This window comes from Zootoca vivipara, chromosome 4 (assembly GCF_963506605.1).
Source record: "Zootoca vivipara chromosome 4, rZooViv1.1, whole genome shotgun sequence".
NCBI classification, from domain to species: domain Eukaryota; kingdom Metazoa; phylum Chordata; class Lepidosauria; order Squamata; family Lacertidae; genus Zootoca; species Zootoca vivipara.
Window position 1 is genome coordinate 36,786,686 of NC_083279.1, and position 21,802 is coordinate 36,808,487.

Below are 21,802 nucleotides of genomic sequence, written 5' to 3' on the forward strand. Positions count from 1 at the left end.
CACAATGCAGCTCAGTAAGTGCGAGAAAGGGCAGCTTGGATTTAGGATGAGAACTTTTCACTCATTCCTTATGCCTTAGGCAAATCTTCTCATAAGCATTAAAAGAGCAGTTGCCTTCAACTGCTTGCTCGTGACTTCATACAAATTATTTGATCTTGATCTATGGGACTTTTTGTACTTTGATCAAGTGAAAATAGAGCTGTAGCTGGATATTTAGGCAATGCTTAGCGGTTAGCATAGAAAAGGGCATATGATCTGAACTACTCTCACACGCATGCTAGACAAGTATGTGGCTGGATGGTTGAGTAGAGAAGATATTTTGCTTTACCACTTGTGTGTGGAAGCGCTATACCTTTTGCCGGGGTACTTGCTGCTATGCAAGATGCCTTATTGCCATTAGCTTTGTGAAGTAATTAAAAATGAATGCTGTTTAAGGTGATAAACATCTCTGAGAGGGCCAATATACTAGTGTTATCAGTGAAAACAGAAACACTGGGTAACTTGTGGGAGGGCGATACTTCCTCAGAAGGTTTCCTATCACCCACCCATCTGCCTAACATCAATACAGGAAGGATCCTACAGACCTCTGAGCTGCAGGTTGACAAGGAGCTCATGTACTTATTCCAGTGAATATATTGTCAAACTACAGGTCTGTGGACACCAGGCAGAGTTCAGTAGAGGGGGTGAAAACTAGCACAGTGTGTTGGTATATAGCTGGGTGGAAAAGGAAACAATCTCTTTATCAGTAAATATGACCTACAGGGCTTCATTACTGTTCAGACTTATTTTAGTGTTTAAACTCGTGTACACACACTTTTGAAAAAACAACAACATCGTTTATGTTCCTCAAATAAGATGTTTCCCAGAAAATAATGACCCTACAAGTATGTATTACGGTAACTTGGAGTGGTATTCAGCTAAGTTTTACTCAACACAGACCTATTGAAATCAATGGACCTAGCTTATGTTCATTAATTTAGTGGGTACACTCGAGAGTAAAACTTTGTTGAATACCAACCTCAGTCTTGGGCCTATTTATAATAGGCTGTACCCAGTGCTGCCATTTTGCTTGCACAACAAACTGTTGCTTGTAAAACAGCAACTTTCTCCCCTTCTGAAGCCCCTCATGCATTCTCCAAAACTGATCCAGCAGATTGGTGGGTGGTGGGGAGAGGAAGCTGAAGTTCTGTTGTATGAGCAGAACACTGCCTGCACAGTTTTGGGTGCCACCCTTAGTGTGTTTTTGAACAACACAATGTCACAGAATCCTTGGGCCAAATGGTTTTGTGACTTGTGTTACTGTAAATGACTTGTGCAAGTTATCCAATGCTTTTTTTTTACATATACTAAAGAAAAGAGACCTACATGGTTAAAGATAAGCATACTCAGTAGAATAATTCCTCCTGTTAACTTACAACATACCCAAGACAGCAGTTAATATCAGAATAGTTTAATGAACCGAAAAACCTAATGACCCATTCAGAGAGCATCAATGCATATATTATAAATTTACATTTTATTTGGAATGTTATTCTCTGCAAATGAATCAAACATCACATATGTTATCCTATCACTTCAGTATGTTTACATAGTGAAATGTAACACCTCAGTAGGAATGTAGCACAATGAAACTTCAATAGGCTTAAGCAAATTCTTAAGTGAAACATATGAGTTATTTAATGTAAGGCTTTAGTGAGAGCCAGACTACCTATAGATGTTTTTGGCTTTCTTCCTTACTCTTCCAGGCTAAGGCTATATGGTCTTTCATATACAGTACACATCACTGATGTCAAACTTAGAGGATTAAGAATACAGGCTATTCAATCTACCTAGAATAGGATGGATAGTGCTTAACTTGATTGGACTGTCCCCAATATAATAAGTGTTTTATAGAAAACAAAGTAGTGGGATTTAGTTCTGACCTTTAAAGCTTCAGTTAAGTTGCTTGGTGTTAATACTTTGAGTAAAAACTTGAGGAGTAGCAAGTTACTACAAATAAGTCTCAAGATGCTTTTTACAGGGAAAACACATTGCCCTTTTTGCATCCTGTTGCTTCATTCACATGTGCACGTGATAATGAAGTCACTTGTAAGCAAATAGTGTGTTTCTGCCCACCTATGTGCTCAATTATTCCAATAAAATGGTAGCAAGTTGAACTGAGGCGATTCACTTGTAACTATGTGTTTAGGGGTAGTTGTGTTTCTGTTCTGCTATCCATACCTTTTTCATTTCAACACACCATTCTGTAATCTGGTTAGTCTTAATACTGACATAGCCCTGAACTGAATGCTTTCACACTGATCTAAAGATCCTGAGGTCTGGCTTGCTTTAGTTATTTAAAAAACCTAGCTTCTTCATTTAACCTTTTGCCAAGCTAGCAGAGGTGCTGCTTTAAATATTCAATTTTTAAAATTAATTTTGATATATACAAATGTTTCACAACTAGAGTGATCACCTACAATAAAGACATCTGTTAGGCTCCTGAAATTGGTTTTCATACAAGGTAACAGATGACCTTAAGTGTGTGTGTTTTGGAAAGATTAGCCTAATAGCTTCAGAAACGTCAGATATACAGCAGGCTATTTAGGTTCTAATACAGTTATAGTAACTCAACTTAAAAGATGCTTTTTCCCAAGAAACTGGACTTTTCTGTCAAATGCAGTTGATCGAATCTGAGAATTCTGTTCATAAAATGGATTCATTGCAAACTGAGGAAAGAAATTAACATAGTGAGAACATATTAGTAATTAAGACATGCCAAAAAAAGGTCTAGGACGGTTGAACCACTTTGAGTGGTTCAGTTCACACATAAAGCTAAGCCAAACTGCAGCCACTTTGCTCCTCTGCCATTCCTGTTGCTGTGTGCTAGACCATAGTTTGGTTATTACGTTATCTGAATCCAGTCTTGTGATTTATCTTGCTCTAGACAAACTGCAAAGTATTGCTCTTTGCTTACAGCTCATGGTTTGTCTGGAGCAAGACAAACCATGACTCCAGGTTTGGACATGCTATGCCAAACCATGGCTTAGCACACAACAGGAGGAGAATGGTTTTTGTTTAGTGTTGCTTGTGAGTCAGGTAAATATAACTATTCAGTTGAGGAGGGTTTTTTAAGAAAAGGAAAATGCAACACTACATGAGGGAACTTCCTCTTCCAACTGAGTATCTCCAAAATCTTCACAGGATTCCCCAAACCCTGAAGCAGATTTTGGTGTGCACGGGCTAGTGAGAGAAGTCCCACTACAGGTGGGCACAACTGTTATTTTCCACTATGATCAACCATCTCCAAATACGTTTTAGACAATAGGTTAATGCAGGATCTACATGACTGCTGTAGCCATACGTAGCTGGCTGATACTGCCCTAGTTTGTACTTCATATTAAACCATAGTTTAAAACAAACTATGGTGTAATGTGAAAACACAGTATACTGCTACAGAGTTCTCTGCGTCTCCCCTGCTTGTGCCACCATTGTGAAAAACTTCAGGTTTGCCATGATATCTGAACCTAGGCCCGTTTCTTTCCAAACAAACCATGAGCACAATCTAAGCTTTTCAGCAACATGGACTAGCATGGTGTGCATTCACAAGTCATAGTTTAATGCAATGTGCAAAGTGAGCTATCATATTCTTTCTGTCCTTGAATGAGGCAGCAGGGCTTCTTGTTCCAGAAAAGCAAAGTAAGTGCAGATCATTTGTTTCTACTGTGAAAACCTGGCAGGAAAGAAGGGGTGTGCATACAACTCCTTCCCTCCTATGACACATGTTGCTTAGCATAAGAAGAGGCCCAGCTTGCCTTCCTGCATTGTCAACACAACTTGTTATACCTGTACTGTGGAATCTCCCTTTCCATCACTTTGGGGGCGGGGCGGGGGGAGTCCTTGTAACATAAGCCTAAAACAGCAATTTACGCTTCCTTCTAAATGTGGTTCTGTTCATAGACTTGACAAGTAACTGCTAATTAACCTACTCTAGGTAAAAATTGAATAAGATAGGGTGCTTTTTCCAGACCAATACCCCCAATATTAATACTGCATTGCTTCCTATTCAGTGGTATCTCGGTTTATGAAACTTAATCTGTTCCAGAAGTCCATTCTTAAGCCAAAACCATTCTTAAACTGAGGTGCGCTTTCCCTAATGAGGCCTCCCGCTGCTGGTGCCCTTCCACCGTTTGGATTCTGTTCTTAGACTGAGGTAAAGTTCGCAAACCGGGACACTACTTCCAGTTTTGTGGAGTTCATAAACCGAATAATTCGTAAACAGGGCTGTTCTTAAACCAAGGTACCACTGTATTAGCACAGATAAGAGTTGATCAATAAGGGAAGACATAGTGCTCTCCTGCTGTTGCTGGGTTACAACTCCCATAATCCCTGACCATTAGCTGTGGTGTCTTGCGATAATGGGAGCTGTAGTTCAACAACAGCCAGAGGGCACAATGCTAGCTACCTCTATTATGGATACTTACCTTTATATACAAGTCATAGACATCACTAAAGAAGTTTTTGATTCCATCTTCTTGCCTTACATCATGAAGCATTATAAATCTCATATGTAGAACAAATTAAGAAAATAACCACTTTTTTAACACTAGGGGCTGCCTAGGGGTGTTTGCCAACCACCCTCCCTTTATCCCTGATCATTTCCCTCCTCCCACAGCTTGCCCCCAGTCACACCCTGTACTCCCTGTCACTTATTGGGGGCAGCAGGTATGTGTGGATAAAGGGGAAGAAAGACCACCACCCTCACTCCTGCCAGTAGCCCTACCTGGACTGCCACTCGCTTCTCAGGCATGCACACTAGGTTATCAACATGAAGACAGACAAGTGCAAGTACAATATAGAGATAAGGGTACTAAGTCAGACCAGATCTGAAGGTCTTCTAATTTGATTCATGAACTAAAAGGGAATTGCCTAGATTTGTAGTATGTGAAACAAGATGGCAGACATAAGCCAAGTGCACCTTGTATGAGAGGGTCAAGATGGCCTAAGCAAGTGAGCAATGACATCTGGAAATATGAAATCATACTTCCATTGGATACAAATTGAAGGGCTGCTTGTGTGACCCAAAAGCAACTTTTAATCCTCTCCAGATGGCACCATGTATTTCAGTTCATAGTTGCCTCCCATTCTCAAATGAATACTCTGGTTCTGCATTAGCTCAAGATGAATCATATCCATTTGTCCCTTTTATTAACTACAGAACAACCAAAAATGCTCTAAAATGGATGGGGAACCTATTTGACTACAGCCAATTCCTTATCATTATCTGCCTTACTCATTGGCTTAAAAGGGGAGCATGGGGAGACTCACAAAGCCTTTTCCAGGTCTCCCCGTGCTTCCCCTTTAAGCCTCTGAAATCAGGGACTGAAAGAGGGAGGGGAGAAACTTGCAAAAGGCTTTAAGAGCCTCCAGAAGGCTCAAAGAGGAGTGTAGGAGCTGTTGTAAAGCCTTTGCAAAAGGCTCTTTGAAGTATGGTAAATGAACGAGCTACTTCAAGGGACATTTTTGCACAAGGCTTTGATCCAAATTCAGTTGATGAGCCAGGATTAAAGCCTGCTGCCTTGGCTGTGCCATCTTGTTCCCTACTGGGAACAGAATCCTGCAGCTAATGTAGGACACAATCAGTGATGTCAGCTGATGGACATGGTTTGGAGAAAATGGCTGTATGCCAAATTGGACCCCTTAGCACAGTGTTTCTCAACCAGTGTGCCTCCATATGTTTTGGGACTACAACTCCCATCATCCCTAGCTAGCAAGACCAGTGGTCAGGAATGATGGGAGTTGTAGTCCCAAAACATCTGGAGGCACACTGGTTGAGAAACACTGCCTTAGCAGACCAAGACATACCCACAGGTTGGAGGTTCCAGCAAAAAAGGATATGTCCTGCTGTGACAAAAGCAGAAACAAACCATTCATTAAACTTGTCCACGGTCTTCAGGTACATATTATTAGACAGCCACATGTTCTCATCTACTAGGTCAAGAGCAGCATGAGCTATGAACTGATTGAGATGGCGATGGTCATCCTGGAGAGAAAAAAACAGAACTGAGTATGGCATAAAATAACTTGCTGTGATGCACTGCAAAATGTAATATACATTTGGTCAGTAATGCATCAGCTATACAGACAGTATTCTTTCTGCCTCCATAAAATGGTAACCCAGTGTATGACTGGATGCTGAATCAGCCTGATTTGGGGGATGAAGTGGGGCTGGAGGGGAGGGAAGAGGGAGGAATCAAGCACCAATCAGATACATAGGCATTACCCCTACATAAGGGCAGTAACATTTTCAGTGGCAGCAAATTTAATTAGAAACCAACTATTGACATCAAATTAATACGGAACCTGAGCTATCAGCTTTCTGGACTAAGACATGCTCATGACTATGTAAAAATTCAGTATTTATACAAAAATTTGCACCTTAGATTCTACTTTACCAGCTGGTAGAAATTCCATTTCAAACACTGGATTATCATGGTGACCCACAATTACAAAGTAGAAGCTTCCAGACATGATTAAGATATTCTTCCTGAAAAAGAGCATAGATCATACAGCTGAAGTGGGCAAGCTGGTCTTCCTCTCCATCGTTTCCTAAGTAGCTCTGCTTTCCTCTGGACCACAGAAGTGAGGCCAAGAGCGGAGTCATTTATGGGGAAGACCAGAACCTCCGTTCACATTGCCCAGGCTTGCGTCCTGGGGTGGTCACTTTAGTGCTGCAAATGTAGCAGTTAACTTTACCCCAGAGGCACACTCCATTGTATCTCCAGGCAGACCAATACCAACAACAAAAAAGAGCATGTGACTCTTGATTTCAGGGTCGTGGGTTCGAGCCCCACATTGGCATAAAAGATTCCTGCAAATCACAGGGGCTAGATGACCCTCGAGGTCCTTTCCAACTATGCGATTACTGTATATGATTCTATCATCCTGGCAGATATTCAGGTCTCAGGGTGAGAGGGCATGAACCGCACAGAACCAATCTCAATGGGGAACCGCCTCTGTCCCCCAATAATGCCTCTACCCTCGATCGTTCAGCGGGGACCAGTTTTACTATTTCCCAAGCAGACGTTTTAACAGGAGTAGGAAGAAGAGGTTTTACCTGAGGTCCAGAAAGCAGATACAGGAAGAGGAGAAAACAGAAGGTAGCGAGGCTCTCCCCTCCAAAACATCCGGCGCGTAGTGATGTCGTCATAGAGAACAGCCCCTTTTATTGGTTGATTCTGATGGGCGTTTCTCTCAGCGGCGAGTTGTCGCGAGAGTTCTGCAATAGCGACTTACCGTACTTGGCTGAGCGCTAGTAACCGCGGCAACGAGAGCGAACAAGAGTCTTGAAGCGGCGGTTGGGAGCGAGTGGCCGTTGGGAGTGGAGGCGGGACCTTGAGAAGAGCGTCTGCGCGAGGCCGTTGGAAGAGGCTCTCGTCGCGCCTCAGAGGCGACATCTCGGCCGGCCGCCGCCTCCCTTTTTCTCGGTGTGTTTCCTGCCCGTGTCAGAACTTCCCCGTTCTCCTGGCCACAAAATAGACCCTGAAACTCGGGAGGAGGTGGAGGAGCTGAGAAGGGCCCCGTCGCCCCGGCTCAAGAGTTGTGCTTGGCCGGGTTCTTGAAGCGCCTCTCCTTTACCAGAGAAGCGTAGCTGCTCCCTTTCGCAGCCGCCCTCGCGATACAACAAGCGGGCCGGGAGCGGAGTGCGCTTCTCGAGGCCGGCCAGAAAGCAGGCGGGGAGCGAAAGGTGGGCTAGTAGGAAGGGTTGTTTTTTTAAAAAAAAAAAGCGGAAGAGAATGTGCTATGGACTGCACACAACTCGCATTGTTATTATATTTATAAAGTGTCTGCAGTTTCCTAGGGTCTACAAAAAAGGTCGGGAGACTCAACCTGTAGACTAGCTTACTCCCCCCCCCCGTTCGTTTCACAATTGAACAGACACTGTATTGGGGAATGGGTAGGTTGCCCACTGCTAACATGCCCTGTATTAAATTGGGTTGCATCTAGTAGTTAAATGAAATAGGCAACTCGTATACCTGCAGCTGTGACAATAGCTCCTCCTCCAGGGCAAGAAGATGTATTTTCTTTCTCTTGCGCTCCCCACTCCCCATTTGCCAGGGCACTGGATGGAGATAATAACAGGGAGGCAAACAAACTTACTTCTTCTGTTTGACAGAGGAGCATATTGTCTCAGGAGGTGGTGGTGGTGCATGCACATAGCCAGGATTTATGTGGGGGGAGCAGGATTTACGTTAGGGGGAACCGAGCTATCTGTGATGCAATTGGTCAGTTAGTTAAGTATTTGTATTTATTTACTTGATTTAGGGGGAGCAGCTGCCTCCCCTTGGCTACACCTATGTGGTGGTGAGTTCTTGTAGGTGTTTAAGTAGAGATGGCTGTCACAGGTGCTGTAGCTGTAATCCTGCATTCCTCATCTGGTGTTGAGCAGGTCTAGATGACATCTCAGATTCCTTTCAGTTCTGTTATTCTAGAATCTTAAAACAATTGTGTCACCACATATGTCAATTTTCTGTTGATTCTGAATGTTATTATGCATATCGTAATTTTTCACAGGCAGAACAATCTGAGTCGGCCCTGGGAGGCTGATCACAACAAATTCTCAATTACATCTGCAGGCTTGCCAACCAGGATGAAAAGCAGTGCTTAGAAACTGAGATATGAAAGTTAGGAGATAAATGGCATCTTAAACCTAGGTTATCGGCACAAGAACGGAATGTCTAGGCATGCTTTTTTAAAAAAAGAATACAAAGCTGAAAATGAATGAGCTACAACTAAAATAATTCTGTTCATTTTTCACATGGTGTCTAGTCCTTATCCTGCCAACCCCCCTAATATTCTTAAGAGGGTTTCTTCTCCAGTCTTCAGACAGTAGCTGGAAGTGGGGAGGCAGAAAAATGTCCTCCTCTCCTTCCACTCTGCAGTTTTAATTTGAAATCTTAGGTGCAGCATTGCGCCCAGAGCTCAGAAACTGCTCGCGCTAATGAATTTCCCTGTCACAAAATGCTCCTAGAGCAGTGGGAATTTTGAACACTGATGAAAAGGGAGGGTGTTTTCTTTTTTGTTGCAGCAGCTCTAAGCTGCCATAGCAGAGGGGCACAAATCAGACCCGTCTCCAGAGAATGGATGGGACTAAGATCCAGTGAATTCTACCCCTCCCCTTGTAGTGCCCTGTTTCAGGGCCTCATTCTGGCTACTCTCTGTGGCAACACAACTCGCATTGCTGTGCTTACCACAGTTGTATAACGCAAGGGTTGACTTCATTGTGACACTGGTCAACCCACCCATTGGGAATTGAGCCTATTATATCTGCTGTACTGGCCTAATCCCCACTTCTGTTTCTTGATCATTTTAGAATGTGAAAGAATATTGGGAGGTGGGATGGAATGTTACAATTTACATACTGATTAGCATATTTTGTGCACAGTAAAAGTGAGCATTTTTTTAATGTATGGTCCTAAGTATACTTATTCAGAAGTCACTGAATTCTGTGGGCCTTGTTCCTTGGTAAACACATATAGGACTGCATTCTAGTTCTGTATATTTTAGGGGCATTCAAAGTATGCTTTTGACATACTGGTTTTCATTCATATAGAACATAACATTAAAGAATCATGTGCATTAAAGAAACAAAATAATTATAGAGAGTTCATTAGGCTGTTCAGACTTCAATAAGGTACCCTTCTTTAATTATGATGTGTGTTTCAATCCTACCTTCAACCTTACTTGCTTCTTTTACCCTTTACACTGCCTCAATCCCTAGTCAGTCTTCTTGCAAACCCATTTTAAAATTTCTATCCCATTGGGATGTAATTTTGAGACCTGCATTTTAAAAAATTGACAAGTCTCCAGTTCTTTGCCATTGTAGTTTCAGTGCTTTGAATAGAACAGCTGGCAACAGAAGAACATAGGAGAGTGGCTTAGGTATATAACTAATCATGTCTGTTTACTTCCTTTGTTGAATACTGTTTTTGTAAGTGCCACGATGTTTGTTGATGGTAAATGTAAGCTACACTTCACTAATTGATAGCCCTGCATTTGCAACTCAAATAAACATGCTGATTTGATGCATGCTGCTAAGAATCACTTATGAGTTTAAAATTTTGAAATTTGAGGTTTTGATATGCAGTTATTGAAAAGCTGGCAACATTTCTGTTACCATGGCTTGTATATTTGGTTGTCTGCAAAAATTGCAATATTGTTTTCTCACATTTTCAGATCCTAATGTCTTCAGATGAATTTAAGGCTCTGTCACAAGATGAACTCCGGAGAAGACTATATCAGACATTTAAGAACCGAGGTGTTTTGGATGCACTTAAGGTATTTGATATAATTAAGCAAAGGTGTATGTATATAAGCCATGAAGATATATTGAAAGAAATATTGCTGCCAGATTTTCTCTTGATTTATTGCTTGACTGTTTAATGTGTAAAGCATTACAGTATACACACCAGTGTAACACAAGGTTTCAGTACACTTAACATATCAAAGTCTTCAACTTTTTTCAATTTATTTAATGTTTCTTTTTCACTTTTTCTTCTAGAAATCCCAGATAACAATAATATACATTTTTCTTTGTGCCAGACACAGCTTCGAAACCAGCTCATACATGATCTAATGAATCCCATTTTAAGTGGAAAAATTCAGCCACAAGCTGTTTCTAGTGAATGCAGTTCATTGTTAATTGGTGCTTCTAACAGTCTGGTGGCAGATCACCTGCGTAGATGTGGCTATGAATATTCACTGTCTGTCTTCTATCCAGAAAGTGGATTAGAAAAGGATAAGGTAAGTACCTTCTTTTGAAGGATGTGTGAAATTATGCTCAGTACATAAATGAAGTTCTGTTTATCCAGTGCAGTTATTACATTGTCTATCAACCTATCTCAGTGTTTCTCAACCTTTTTTGGGCCACGGCACACTTGTTCCGTGAAAAAAAATCACGAGGCACACCACCATTAAAAAAGTTAAAAAAATTAACTCTGTGCCGCCCTATATTATAATTATGACTGTAAGAAACACTTGCCAAATATTGCTTTCCGGCGGGTCAGTTGTGCATTGGCGGCCGCCAGGCTCGTTTGCATTGAGCTTTGGGAAAGAGGAGGAGAAATATTGCTTTCCGGCGGGTGACAATGCAAATCACCCTTCTCGTCGCCGCACGTCGCGGCACACCAGCCAGCGTCTCGCGGAGTGTGCCGCGGAACAGCGGTTGAGAAACGCTGACCTATCTAGACCATCTTTAGTCCAAGAATGAATTTGTCATTTTTTACTAAGTAAGTAAGTGTGGCCCAGTAGCGAATCCCAACTATCTTACTGAATGCCAGTGCTCTATAATAACAAATAAAAATGAATAATATGTGCAAAGTGTGTGTGTGTGTGTGTGTGTGTGTGTACATTTTATATGTAACTACAAATGGTCCAAAGGTGGGTGTTGGAAAGCCTGTTGACTTCTCTAGCAGCAGGAGGCAGAAGGATCTGTTTCTGCCAGGATCAGGCCTTTAATTAGTCTTGGAAATCTCAGGAAGAACACATCATGGGTATGTACAGCAGGATCAGGTTCATCTGTGTAGGGCAGGCACCCCCCCAAACTCAGCCCTCCAGATGTTTTGGGACTACAATTCCCATCATCCCTGACCACTGGTCCTGTTAGCTAGGGATGATGGGAGTTGTAGTCCCAAAAGATCTGGAGGGCCGAGTTTGGGGGTGCCTGATGTAGGGTCTTCTTTTCAGTGCCTACTGAAGGTCAAATGGTCCTATAAAACATCTAAAGTACAGAGAAGAAACAACTTCAGAATGAAAGCTGCTGATTGCAGTTACTGCACTTATAGTTTGATCATCCGGCTTAGAAGCAGTCTGACTTTGTGCATGCATGACTGAATGACTGTTTCTGAGTCTCTGAAGGTGAGACATTGTGTATGTGTGAACAACTGTGTTTGTGTATGCAAGAGTGTGAGTGATTGTAAGACTCAATGAGAATCATTGTGAAAATGTGTTAACTACTGAGTGCCTATGTGTTTGACTGCAAAAGTGTGTATGATGGCATGCAATAATTGGCCTTGATACAAATAGTGAAGGCATATGTGACATCCCAATCATTCTCATTTTGATTTTGTTGGCCTAGTTGTTTAACTTTTTGTTTTGACAATATGGATTGTCAAATAAATGTATAATTGAGAGTTATCTGGTTTCTTTATCTCCTTATAAAGGCACTCACCATGCAAGATTTACTACAGCTGATGAGGATCAATCCAAAGACTGATATTTACAAAGCGCTGGTAAAATAATCTTCTTTCTGGCAATCTTATTTTTTGTTAAGCAATCAAAATCCTCCACCTGTGCTGTGGAAGATGGTTAGGATAAGGTGGTGGAGACCCTTTGCTGCACTGCTGTGAAGGCCCTACTGCACTCTGTGTAGTGCGAAACCGTTTTCTCCGAAAATAAGCCATACCCCAAAAATAAGCCATAGTGATAGGCAGTTTAACATTGTAGGTTAAACTGTACCATACTTAATTTTAAAAAAAGACATCCCCTGAAAATAAGCCACCGTGGGTTTTTTTTTTTTTTTTGAGGAAAAATAAATATAAGACAGTGTCTTATTTTTGGAGAAACATGGTATTAGTGGTTCTCCCACTGGCAGAAGCCTGCAGAAAAGCCACAAAGGGAGCACTGTGGGATGCTGCCTGATCTTCAGACTCCTCTGGTGCACCTGCCTGGAATTCACACAGCAAAAAAGGGGGAAGGATATGCCCCATAGCTTTTTTCCTGGCCAGTGGGAGTGGCAGGGCTTAAGAGTTACTTTGCAGCTCTTCAGCTGGAGCTCAGGTATAAATTGACTAAATTATTTTTTTGTTTTTCCAGATTTCAGCTTCAGAAAAAGAGAATACAAAAGGTACAGCTATAATGTACATATATTCTAAGTAAGTTCAGATTGTAGGCCACAGTCCAAAGATACTGTGTGTGTTTAAAATTATGCACACGTGTTTAAACAATTTAATTGTTTAAATAACAGTTAACTCAAAACTGGATTTAACTCAAAACCTCCAGGGTAGTTTAATTTTTTAATGTTAATAATAAAAATACAGCAGTTGGAAACAGATGGAAACATTTGACATTAAAATAATTGACCAGTGGTTTCTTTGACATTTTCACATAAGCAGATCCTGCTGCTGAAGAGGCAAGCTGCCGTTTGGAACAGGAGTTTAAACAGCAACTTTGGATAGCATACATAAATATTTAAACAGAAAAACAAAACACTGCACATTTTGTGGCCACCTGAAGCCTGTGTACAGCAATATCATAAAATATAATACAAATAGCCATTGCAAACCTTGCTAAACAAAAAGGTTTTCAGTATGTGCTGGAGTTGCCTCATTGTTGGCGCATGCCTTATTTCTAGGGATGACAGTTTGGGAGAGTGGACACAGCCAGGGAAGGCCCTCTTCCTGGATAATCCAAGTGGATGTGGCTTATCCATGAGGGCCTGTGTAGGTGATGCTAGGGAATGGGCAGATTTGTGCAGGTGAAGATGTTCACTTTGATAACCTGGTCCCAAATTGTTCAGGGCCTTATAGGTTAATATCCAAAACTTGGTGCAGTAGCAAATTATCAGCCAGGGCAGTTCATTTAAAAATGGTGTTAGATGTCTGCACCCACGCATATCAGCTAGTAACCTACGTAACTGCTTCATTCTGCACCACTTCTAGACCAATATTATGGCAGCCCCATGTAGAACACATTGCATTAATAGAGTATTGAGGTTACCAGTGCCTGGGTCACTGCAGCAAGACTGTTTCTCTGAATGGCTGTCTCATTTCCCTTGGAGCCACATGAGCCTCCACTGTTAATGATGGATTATGGACCAGCTCCTTCAGAGCAAGTGCAGCCTTATCCAGACCAGGCAAATTGCCTAATTCCTGGACCTGGGGACCACCTACTCACAAGGCCTCCATCTTGCTGTGTTTCTGTTTATTGGCCCTCATCTAGTCTACCACTACTCTCAGTTACTGATTCTGAATCTGCACAGCTCCTGATTCAGAGAAATAAGAAGCACTCCCTTAATGACCATTCCCAACAGCTTTATATAGATGTTGGATAGTAGTGGGGACAAGATGGTTCCTTTCATAACTGCTAACAAACTGTTACCTAATGCTATCTGTGGAACCAGCCCCACAAATAGTGGTAACACTGCATAAGAGTGTCCCCTGCTCCCAACTCACAAAGCAGGAAAGCATTGTTGATAGTATCAAAAGCAGCTGAGTGGTAGAGTACACCCCTATCTCTCTGCTGATAAAGAGCATCCAGGGTGATCAAGACCAATGGAGTCTCATACCCAGACTGAAATGGGTCTAGATAATCTGCTTTCTCCAGGAGTACAGTGGTGTCTTGCTAGACGAATTTAATTCGTTCCACGGGTCAATTCGTGGAACAATTTTTCGTCTAGCGAGTCCATGTTTCCCATAGGAATGCATTGAAACTTAATCAATGCGTTCCTATGGGCTCTGGGGGCCTGGCGGCGGCATGCGACAGGGTTTCGGAGAAGGTCTCCGAAGCCCCGTCCGATGCCGGCTATGTGCGAGGCGGCGGGGAGAATCTCTCTTCTCCTGGCCGCCGCCTCGCCTGCCTTCCCCGGCATGGGGCGCAGCTTCAGAGGTCTCCGAAGCTGCGCCCCATGCCGGCTGTGCGCGGTGAGAGGCGGCGGCGGGAGAAGCTCTTCTCCTCACCGCCGCCTCCCGCCTGCCTTCTCCAAAGCTGCGCCCCATGCCAGCTGTGTGCAGCGAGAAGCGGCGGCGGGAGAAGCTCTTCTCACCGCCGCCTCCCGCCTGCCTTCCCCGGCATGGGACGCAGCTTCGGAGGTCTCCGAAGCTGCGCCCCATGCCGGCTGTGCGCGGCGAGAGGCGGCGGGGAGAAGCTCTTCTCCTCGCCGCCTCCCGCCTGGATCGGACAGGCGGCAGGGGGAAGACCTCACTGCTCGCGACAACCGGCAGTGCCTCTCAGCTGATCTTCCTTCGCCTTCTTCCCTTGCTACAGCTGGTTCCCCTTTTGCTAGAGTCTAGACAAATGCCCCTTTCGCTAGGTTTTGTGATAGGAGGTTTTTATGGCCACGCTTCGCAAGCCGAAGCAGTGGCCATAGAAAACCTCGTCGTCTTGCGAGGCAACCTCCGATCGCAAAACCTATTCGTTAAGCGAAAAATTCATCTTATAGGGCATTTGTCTAGCGAGGCACCACTGTACCTGGAACTAGCCTGCAAGCACACTCTCAAACAACTTCCCCATAATATGGGTGTTGGCAACCATATATACCTGTTATATGTTTAAAATGTTTTACCTGTTTTGGAATGTTTCAGATGTTTTTAAAAATATATTTTTATGTATTATTTGCTACCATAGGCTCTTTTTGAAGAAATTTTAAAAATAAGAGGGGCAGCTTTTTTTCTTTAGAATTGTTCAACTTCCATTCATTGGTATTCTTTTACTGTTGCAAAATAATACTTATTCCTTGAGTTTGAAACTTGTCATTTGTTGGAGAAGAGATGTGTGATTAATGGTGTATCTCTTAAGGCTTTCTTGTACAGATATTAACTGAACTGATAGACCATAGCCTGCATAAGCAGATCTGTAGCACAGAAACTCAGACCAGTCCCACACCTGGTAAAGAATCTCTTGGTAAGTGGAGTTACCGCAATTGCTTTATCCTCAGACTTTATCCTCAGACTTTCTTAGCCTTAAGAAAGAGAATACTGTAGCATCTGTTCTGTAGCCTTGCTTTCATACTGCTTCTGACATAACGCTTTACTAACTGGAATACTGTATATGTGCAACTTGCTACTTTTGAAAAGCATACAATCTTTCCAAAAAGTTAGGAAAGCTTTTAGCTAAGAAGGAGCTGCACATATTTATATGTTGCAATTTCTAAATGTGGATCAAAACAGGATTATGGGTTCGCATTTCAACACAATAGGGTGCTTTGAGATAAAACAGAAACGTTAAAAATGGTGTCTTCTCTACAGAGAGTCCTCTGGAAAGATAGGTATGTGATTACATTGGTATGTACTACACTGGTCCAATGAATTTGCGACACCTAGCCAGCTGCACAAGTGTAGAACAAAAATAGCAGATTCCCCCCCCCCCAAAAAAAATATTGCAGGGTTAAAAAGTATACTAATGCATACACCAGTCACATCATCCTCTTCTACTTCTTGCAACTGCAGCCCAGGCATTCTCTCTGTGGTCGTGGGAAATAGGTTATTTTCCATTTTAGCCATTGCAGAATATCATTTATCATCACTTACAGTGGTACCTCGGGTTAAGAACTTAATTCGTTCTGGAGGTCCGTTCTTAACCTGAAACTGTTCTTAACCTGAGGTACCACTTTAGCTAATGGGGCCTCCTGTTGCTGCTGCGCTGCTGTCATGGCATTTCTGTTCTCATTCTGAAGCAAAGTTCTTAACCCGAGGTACTATTTCTGGGTTAGCGGAGTCTGTAACCTGAAGCATCTGTAACCCGAGGTACCACTGTACTCCAAGACACTGCATAGGACAGAAAACATATTTCAGATGAACAGATGGAACACAAATACAATACTAGGGTAGCCCAAGCAATCTATTCATAGAATGGAAGTTAGGATGGGATACAGATGTAGTCTGGAGTACAGTGTCATCTATTTAAGCTGGAGCATAGTTTCAGGCTGCAAGATATCTGATTTATTTCTATATTGTTTTCTCTCTTTCATTTATTCCTTGGCGCTCTTTTTAGTAGAGGTTAGTCTTAGCTTTATGCTTTCAGACAGAGCCTTTCCTCCTCAGCAGAGACAGGGGACCTATTTGGTTGGCCTGCCCTTGGAGGCTGATGGATTCCAGGTAGCTCTTGGGGATTTTCCGACTCGTATGACTCGTGCTTCTTTTGCGGCCCTGGCTAATTTGTGTAATATGTGAATGGTGCAGGCTGTTGACAATCACCGTTGAGTGCCCTCTGCCACTTTTCAGTGGTTACTTCCTGCTTGTGGAATGCTCTCTAAAAGGACTTTTGTCTGGTGCTATATTTATCTGTTAAGCACCAGGCAAAGACTTCCTTTTAACCTAAGCTTTAGGTCATTAATTTGAAGATTTTAAAAAGTATTTGTGGGCTCTTTTTGGAGGGGCACGATCTGTAAGACATGTCTCTTATTTCTATAGATGTGTGATTTGGGATGGGGAGAGTTATTGTTGTTGTTTATTGTAACTGGTTTTAGTATTTTTTATTATGTTTGTATGTTACTTTGAGTCATTCCCATGAGTGAAGCAACCAATAAATATAAATCATCATTGGCATCATAGTATAATAAAATGAAGTAGGAGAGTTGGCCCCTATAAAAATGTCAACAATGTAAATTTCTTTTGTTCAGTATGATCACATATAATGGAACAATGCCTTTTATATATTTTTTCATAGCTGAGAAACTTCAACTGATTGATGAACAGTTTGCAGACATGTATCCTCAGTGCCACAAATCTGGGTCGTTTGAAGTAAAACTTGTTGAATATAGAAAAGAAGTAGAACAGCAGCTTCAAGAGGAAATGTCTCAGAAGGTGAAGGGAAATGGGAGGAGAGGCAATGATGTTTTGTCAGTCTTATAGACACATGAAAATTTGCATTTTGATGCTTGCGTCAGTACAACAATTTACTTTTTCTTAGAGTACACAAAATACATGAAGGAAAAGCAAAAACATTTATTGAGCAAGACATTGCTGTTTACATTATGATTAGTAGGAGTAATCATATGGATTAGTTGCAGGATCAACTAAATGCTCTGTCTCAGTTGCTTGCTCACTTAACGGCCAAACTTACATTAAACAGATCTGTGATTAGATCACTTTGTCTTTAAAAACTATAGTAAGCGACTTGGATCAGGGCTATAATGTGGCTTAATCCTTTCCCCTTGCATGCAGCAGTGCTTGCTGTAAATGCCTGTTCACCCAACAACTGCTTTTAGGAAAAGGAAAATTGGGAGATCTGATTAGTTGTAGAGCAGTGGATTTACCATGGTGCTTTATCACATTCTTGCACAGGAGGGATTTGCTAGTCACAAGAATTAGCCATCTAGCTGTGATCTACTCTTTTGATGCGACAGTTGCCACTTATAATTTTATTTTGAATGCCACAGTTGCGACACTTCAAAGAGGTTGAAATAGCCAAAATTAAGATGGACGAGAGAGCACAATCCCAGAAAGAGATTTCAGAGCTTCGTAGAGAATTTGAAAAAGTTCACAGAGCCAAGTCAGAGGCTCTGAGCTCTCGAGAAAGAAATGCTATTGAGAGGCTTCAGAAGCAGCAAGAGGTAATATTTGAAAAACTTGAACTAAATAGAATGGAGGAGTTGGGAAGTTTTATCCAATATCAAGAGCCATATTGGGAAATGTATTGAGAGTGACTGTATGTAGTTTGCTTGCAAGTTACTTCTGTATATCTTCCATTGTGGTTTGTTCCTAATCTGCAATTTGTGCTGAAAAATGTGACCACCTGCTATTAAAATGCACTGCATAAGTAATTGTGTGGGATGCTGTATTTGAAAAAGTGGAAATGCATCTTCCATGCACTAATATTTGTGTCTTATTCCCTTTGCACTGCTAGCCACTTAAAAAATAATCCTGGAACTCTTCCCATAACTCATAAGATACCTGTTGTAAAGGTAAATGTACCCCTGACCATTAGGTCCAGTCGTAGACGACTCTCGGGTTGCACGCTCATCTCGCTCTATAGGCCGAGGGAGCCGCCATTTGTCCACAGACAGCTTCCGGGTCATGTGGCCAGCATGACTAAGCCATTTCTGGCAAACCAGAGCAGTGCACGGAAACACCGTTTACCTTCCCACATGAGTGGTACCTATTTATCTACTTGCACTTTGATGTGCTTTTGAACTGCTAGGTTGGCAGGAGCTGGGACTGAACAACAGGAGCTCACCCCGTCGCGGGGATTCGAACCACCGACCTTCTGATCGGCAAGCCCTAGGCTCTGTGGTTTAGATCACAGCACCACCCGCGTCCCTGATTTACCTAGTTGTAACTACTGCTACCTTGAGCCAGACATCTTGGAGAGTGAAGTCAAATGGGCCTTAGAAAGCACTGCTAATAACAAGGCCAGTGGAAGTGATGATATTCCAGCTGAACTATTTAAAATTTTAAAAGATGATGCTGTTAAGGTGCTACACCCAATATGCCAGCAAGTTTGGAAAACTCAGCAATGGCCAGAGGATTGGAGAAGATCAGTCTACATCCCAATCCCAAAGAAGGGCAGTGCCAAAGAATGCTCCAACTACTGCACAATTGCGCTCATTTCACACGCTAGCAAGGTTATGCTTAAAATTCTACAAGGCAGGCTTAGGCAGTATGTGGACTGAGAACTCCCAGAAGTGCAAGCTGGATTTCGAAGGGGCAGAGGAACCAGAGTCCAAATAGCAAACATGCGCTGGATTATGGAGAAAGCTAGAGAGTTCCAGAAAAATGTCTACTTCTGCTTCATTGACTATGCAAAAGCCTTTGACTGTGTCGACCACAGCAAACTATGGCAAGTTCTTAAAGAAATGGGAGTGCCTGATCACCTCATCTGTCTCATGAGAAATCTATGTGGGACAAGAAGCTACAGTTAGAACTGGATATGGAACAACTGATTGGTTCAAAATTGGGAAAGGAGTACAATAAGGCTGTATATTGTCTCCCTGCTTATTTAACTTATATGCAGAATTCATCATGCGAAAGGCTGGACTAGATGAATGCCAAGCCGGAATTAAGATTGCCGGAAGAAATATTAACAACCTCAGATATGCAGATGACACAACCTTGATGGCAGAAAGTGAGGAGGAATTAAAGAACCTTTTAATGAGGGTGAAAGAGGAGAGCGCAAAATATGGTCTGAAGCTCAACATTGAAAAAACCAAGATCATGGCCACTGGTCCCATCACCTCCTGGCAAATAGAAGGGGAAGAAATGGAGGCAGTGAGAGATTTTACTTTCTTGGGCTCCTTGATCACTGCAGATGGTGACAGCAGTCACGAAATTAAAAGACGCCTGCTTCTTGGGAGAAAAGCAAGGACAAACCTAGACAGCATCTTAAAAAGCAGAGACATCACCTTGCCGACAAAGGTCCGTATAGTTAAAGCTATGGTTTTCCCAGTGGTGATGTATGGAAGTGAGAGCTGTACCATAAAGAAGGCTGATCGCTGAATAATTGATGCTTTTGAATTATGGTGCTGGAGGAGACTCTTGAGAGTCCCATGGACTGCAAGAAGATCAAACCTATCCATTCTGAAGGAAATAAGCCCTGAGTGCTCACTGGAAGGACAGATCCTGAAGCTGAGGCTCCAATATTTTGGCCACCTCTTGAGAAGAGAAGACTCCCTGGAAACGACCCAGATGTTGGGAAAGATTGAGGGCACTAGGAGAAGGGGACGACAGAGGATGAGATGGTTAGACAGTGTTCCTGAAGCTATGAACATGAGTTTGACCAAACTGCGGGAGACAGTGGAAGACAGGAATTCCTGGCGTGCTCTGGTCCATGGGGTCACGAAGAGTCGGACACGACTAAACAACAACAACAACTACTACTGCTAAGTCTTCTAGTAGTAACTAGTTTTATCAGCAAACTGAATAACGAAGTGCAGGCAAGTCCCAGCAACCAGTTAACAATAGAGTGCTAGTTGTGTATACAGCCCTCCAAATCTCAGACTCTAGCGCAAAACTAGAATTAGATGAGGCAGTAGTTCTGCTGTATGCCGTTAGGTGGCGCTTTACAAATACTACTGTTTTGCAAAGAGGCAACGCGTGCATTCTACTAACGCTCACCTCCCCAAGATGCTTTGCGCGCGTCGGCTTCATTTGTGCGCTACTGCGCAGGTACCCTGTCTTCTCCATTCCCCTCCCTCCTCCCTGGACTCTTATAAAAAGACTCTTAATTTGGCTCTCACTTTTTAATTTTAGGATTAGGAATTAATGGGGGTCCTTGTCACAATAGCGGCTCGATGAGGGGTCCTCGAGAAAATTTTGTTGGGAACCCCTGTCATAGAATATGCTGCTGTTGCTACATTTTGGGCTGCATATAATACAAATATGTTTTTTCCAATAGATTGATGCAAGGGAAATTTATCTGCAAAGGCAAAGCCTGCTGAAAGATATTGAAACAGTAAGATCCCGAGAGGTAGAACTGAAGCAGAGAATAGAAGCTTTTGAACTGTGAGTTGCTAAACATTCATATAAATTTATTTTGGGGGAAAACCCCATATTTTTCTTGGCCTTCTTAATGCTATTAGTATGAAGCTTCATTTACTCATATTTCACTAAATGTAATGTTACATCTCTAGAAGCAGTATTATCCAGCTGCTTTTAGCAGCAGAATTGTTCCCTGTTAACTGAGTTTTATGGCGTTTCATCAAAAAGTTGGCATTGCTTTGACAGTTTGTCTGGAAGTTATGACAATTTTTATTATTATTATTAAACCATCGAGATACTGACAACAGTGCATGGTGATATTTTGCCATTAGTCCTGATTTATATTTAGGAGAATATGGGTTTGTAAACTGCTTAGAAGATTTCTATCAAATAATTACGTAACTTTAGTTAGTTAGTTAGTTAGTTAAATACATAAAATAAATAACATTTAAGCATAGTTGAATCCATAATTAACTGATTAGGCAGTTTAAGTTTGTCGCCTTTTAATTCCCTTTCTTTCCCCTTCAGTTTAATGATAGATGAAAATCCCTCTGATTACCCAGAAGAGGGAGCTGGTGAACCTTTGAAACAGAGGAATAAGCGTCATCTTCCCTTGTGATTCCTTTACTTTC

General features: G+C 42.2%; 2 protein-coding genes across 7 annotated transcripts in view; one reads left to right on the forward strand and one right to left on the reverse strand.

Moving 5' to 3' along the window:
- Window positions 1-1,434: 1,434 nt before the first annotated feature.
- On the reverse strand, window positions 1,435-7,176 carry TRAPPC2 (trafficking protein particle complex subunit 2). 2 transcript variants are annotated; one of them, XM_060273497.1, is made up of 5 exons: window positions 7,097-7,176; window positions 6,418-6,526; window positions 5,874-6,022; window positions 4,464-4,545; window positions 1,435-2,708 (listed from the first exon to the last, which is right to left on the reverse strand). In XM_060273497.1, the coding sequence occupies exons 2-5, from the start codon at window positions 6,508-6,510 to the stop codon at window positions 2,610-2,612; spliced, it is 423 nt and encodes a 140-aa protein (XP_060129480.1). In that variant the 5' UTR covers window positions 6,511-6,526; window positions 7,097-7,176; the 3' UTR covers window positions 1,435-2,609. The 2 variants fall into 2 exon arrangements, with proteins under 2 accessions (XP_060129480.1, XP_060129481.1); XM_060273498.1 differs by lacking the exons at window positions 1,435-2,708; window positions 4,464-4,545 and adding an exon at window positions 4,554-5,678 and having other exon boundaries at window positions 5,825-6,022.
- Window positions 7,177-7,272: 96 nt separating this feature from the next.
- OFD1 (OFD1 centriole and centriolar satellite protein) overlaps window positions 7,273-21,802 on the forward strand; it is a 45,867-nt gene continuing 31,337 nt past the window's right edge. For 4 of the 5 annotated variants that reach the window (XR_004692681.2, XM_035116827.2, XM_035116830.2 and 1 more), the window contains exons 1-9: window positions 7,273-7,466; window positions 10,216-10,317; window positions 10,582-10,782; window positions 12,201-12,269; window positions 12,853-12,883; window positions 15,553-15,657; window positions 17,422-17,558; window positions 18,134-18,307; window positions 21,088-21,194. Coding sequence is in view for 4 of the 5 variants with exons in the window: in XM_035116827.2 (XP_034972718.2) it covers window positions 10,222-10,317; window positions 10,582-10,782; window positions 12,201-12,269; window positions 12,853-12,883; window positions 15,553-15,657; window positions 17,422-17,558; window positions 18,134-18,307; window positions 21,088-21,194 (920 nt within the window). In the remaining variant the exon portion in view is untranslated. Of the gene's footprint in view, window positions 7,727-10,215; window positions 10,318-10,581; window positions 10,783-12,200; window positions 12,270-12,852; window positions 12,884-15,552; window positions 15,658-17,421; window positions 17,559-18,133; window positions 18,308-21,087; window positions 21,195-21,802 lie in introns of all 5 variants that reach the window. The other variant, XM_035116828.2, reaches the window with a different exon arrangement.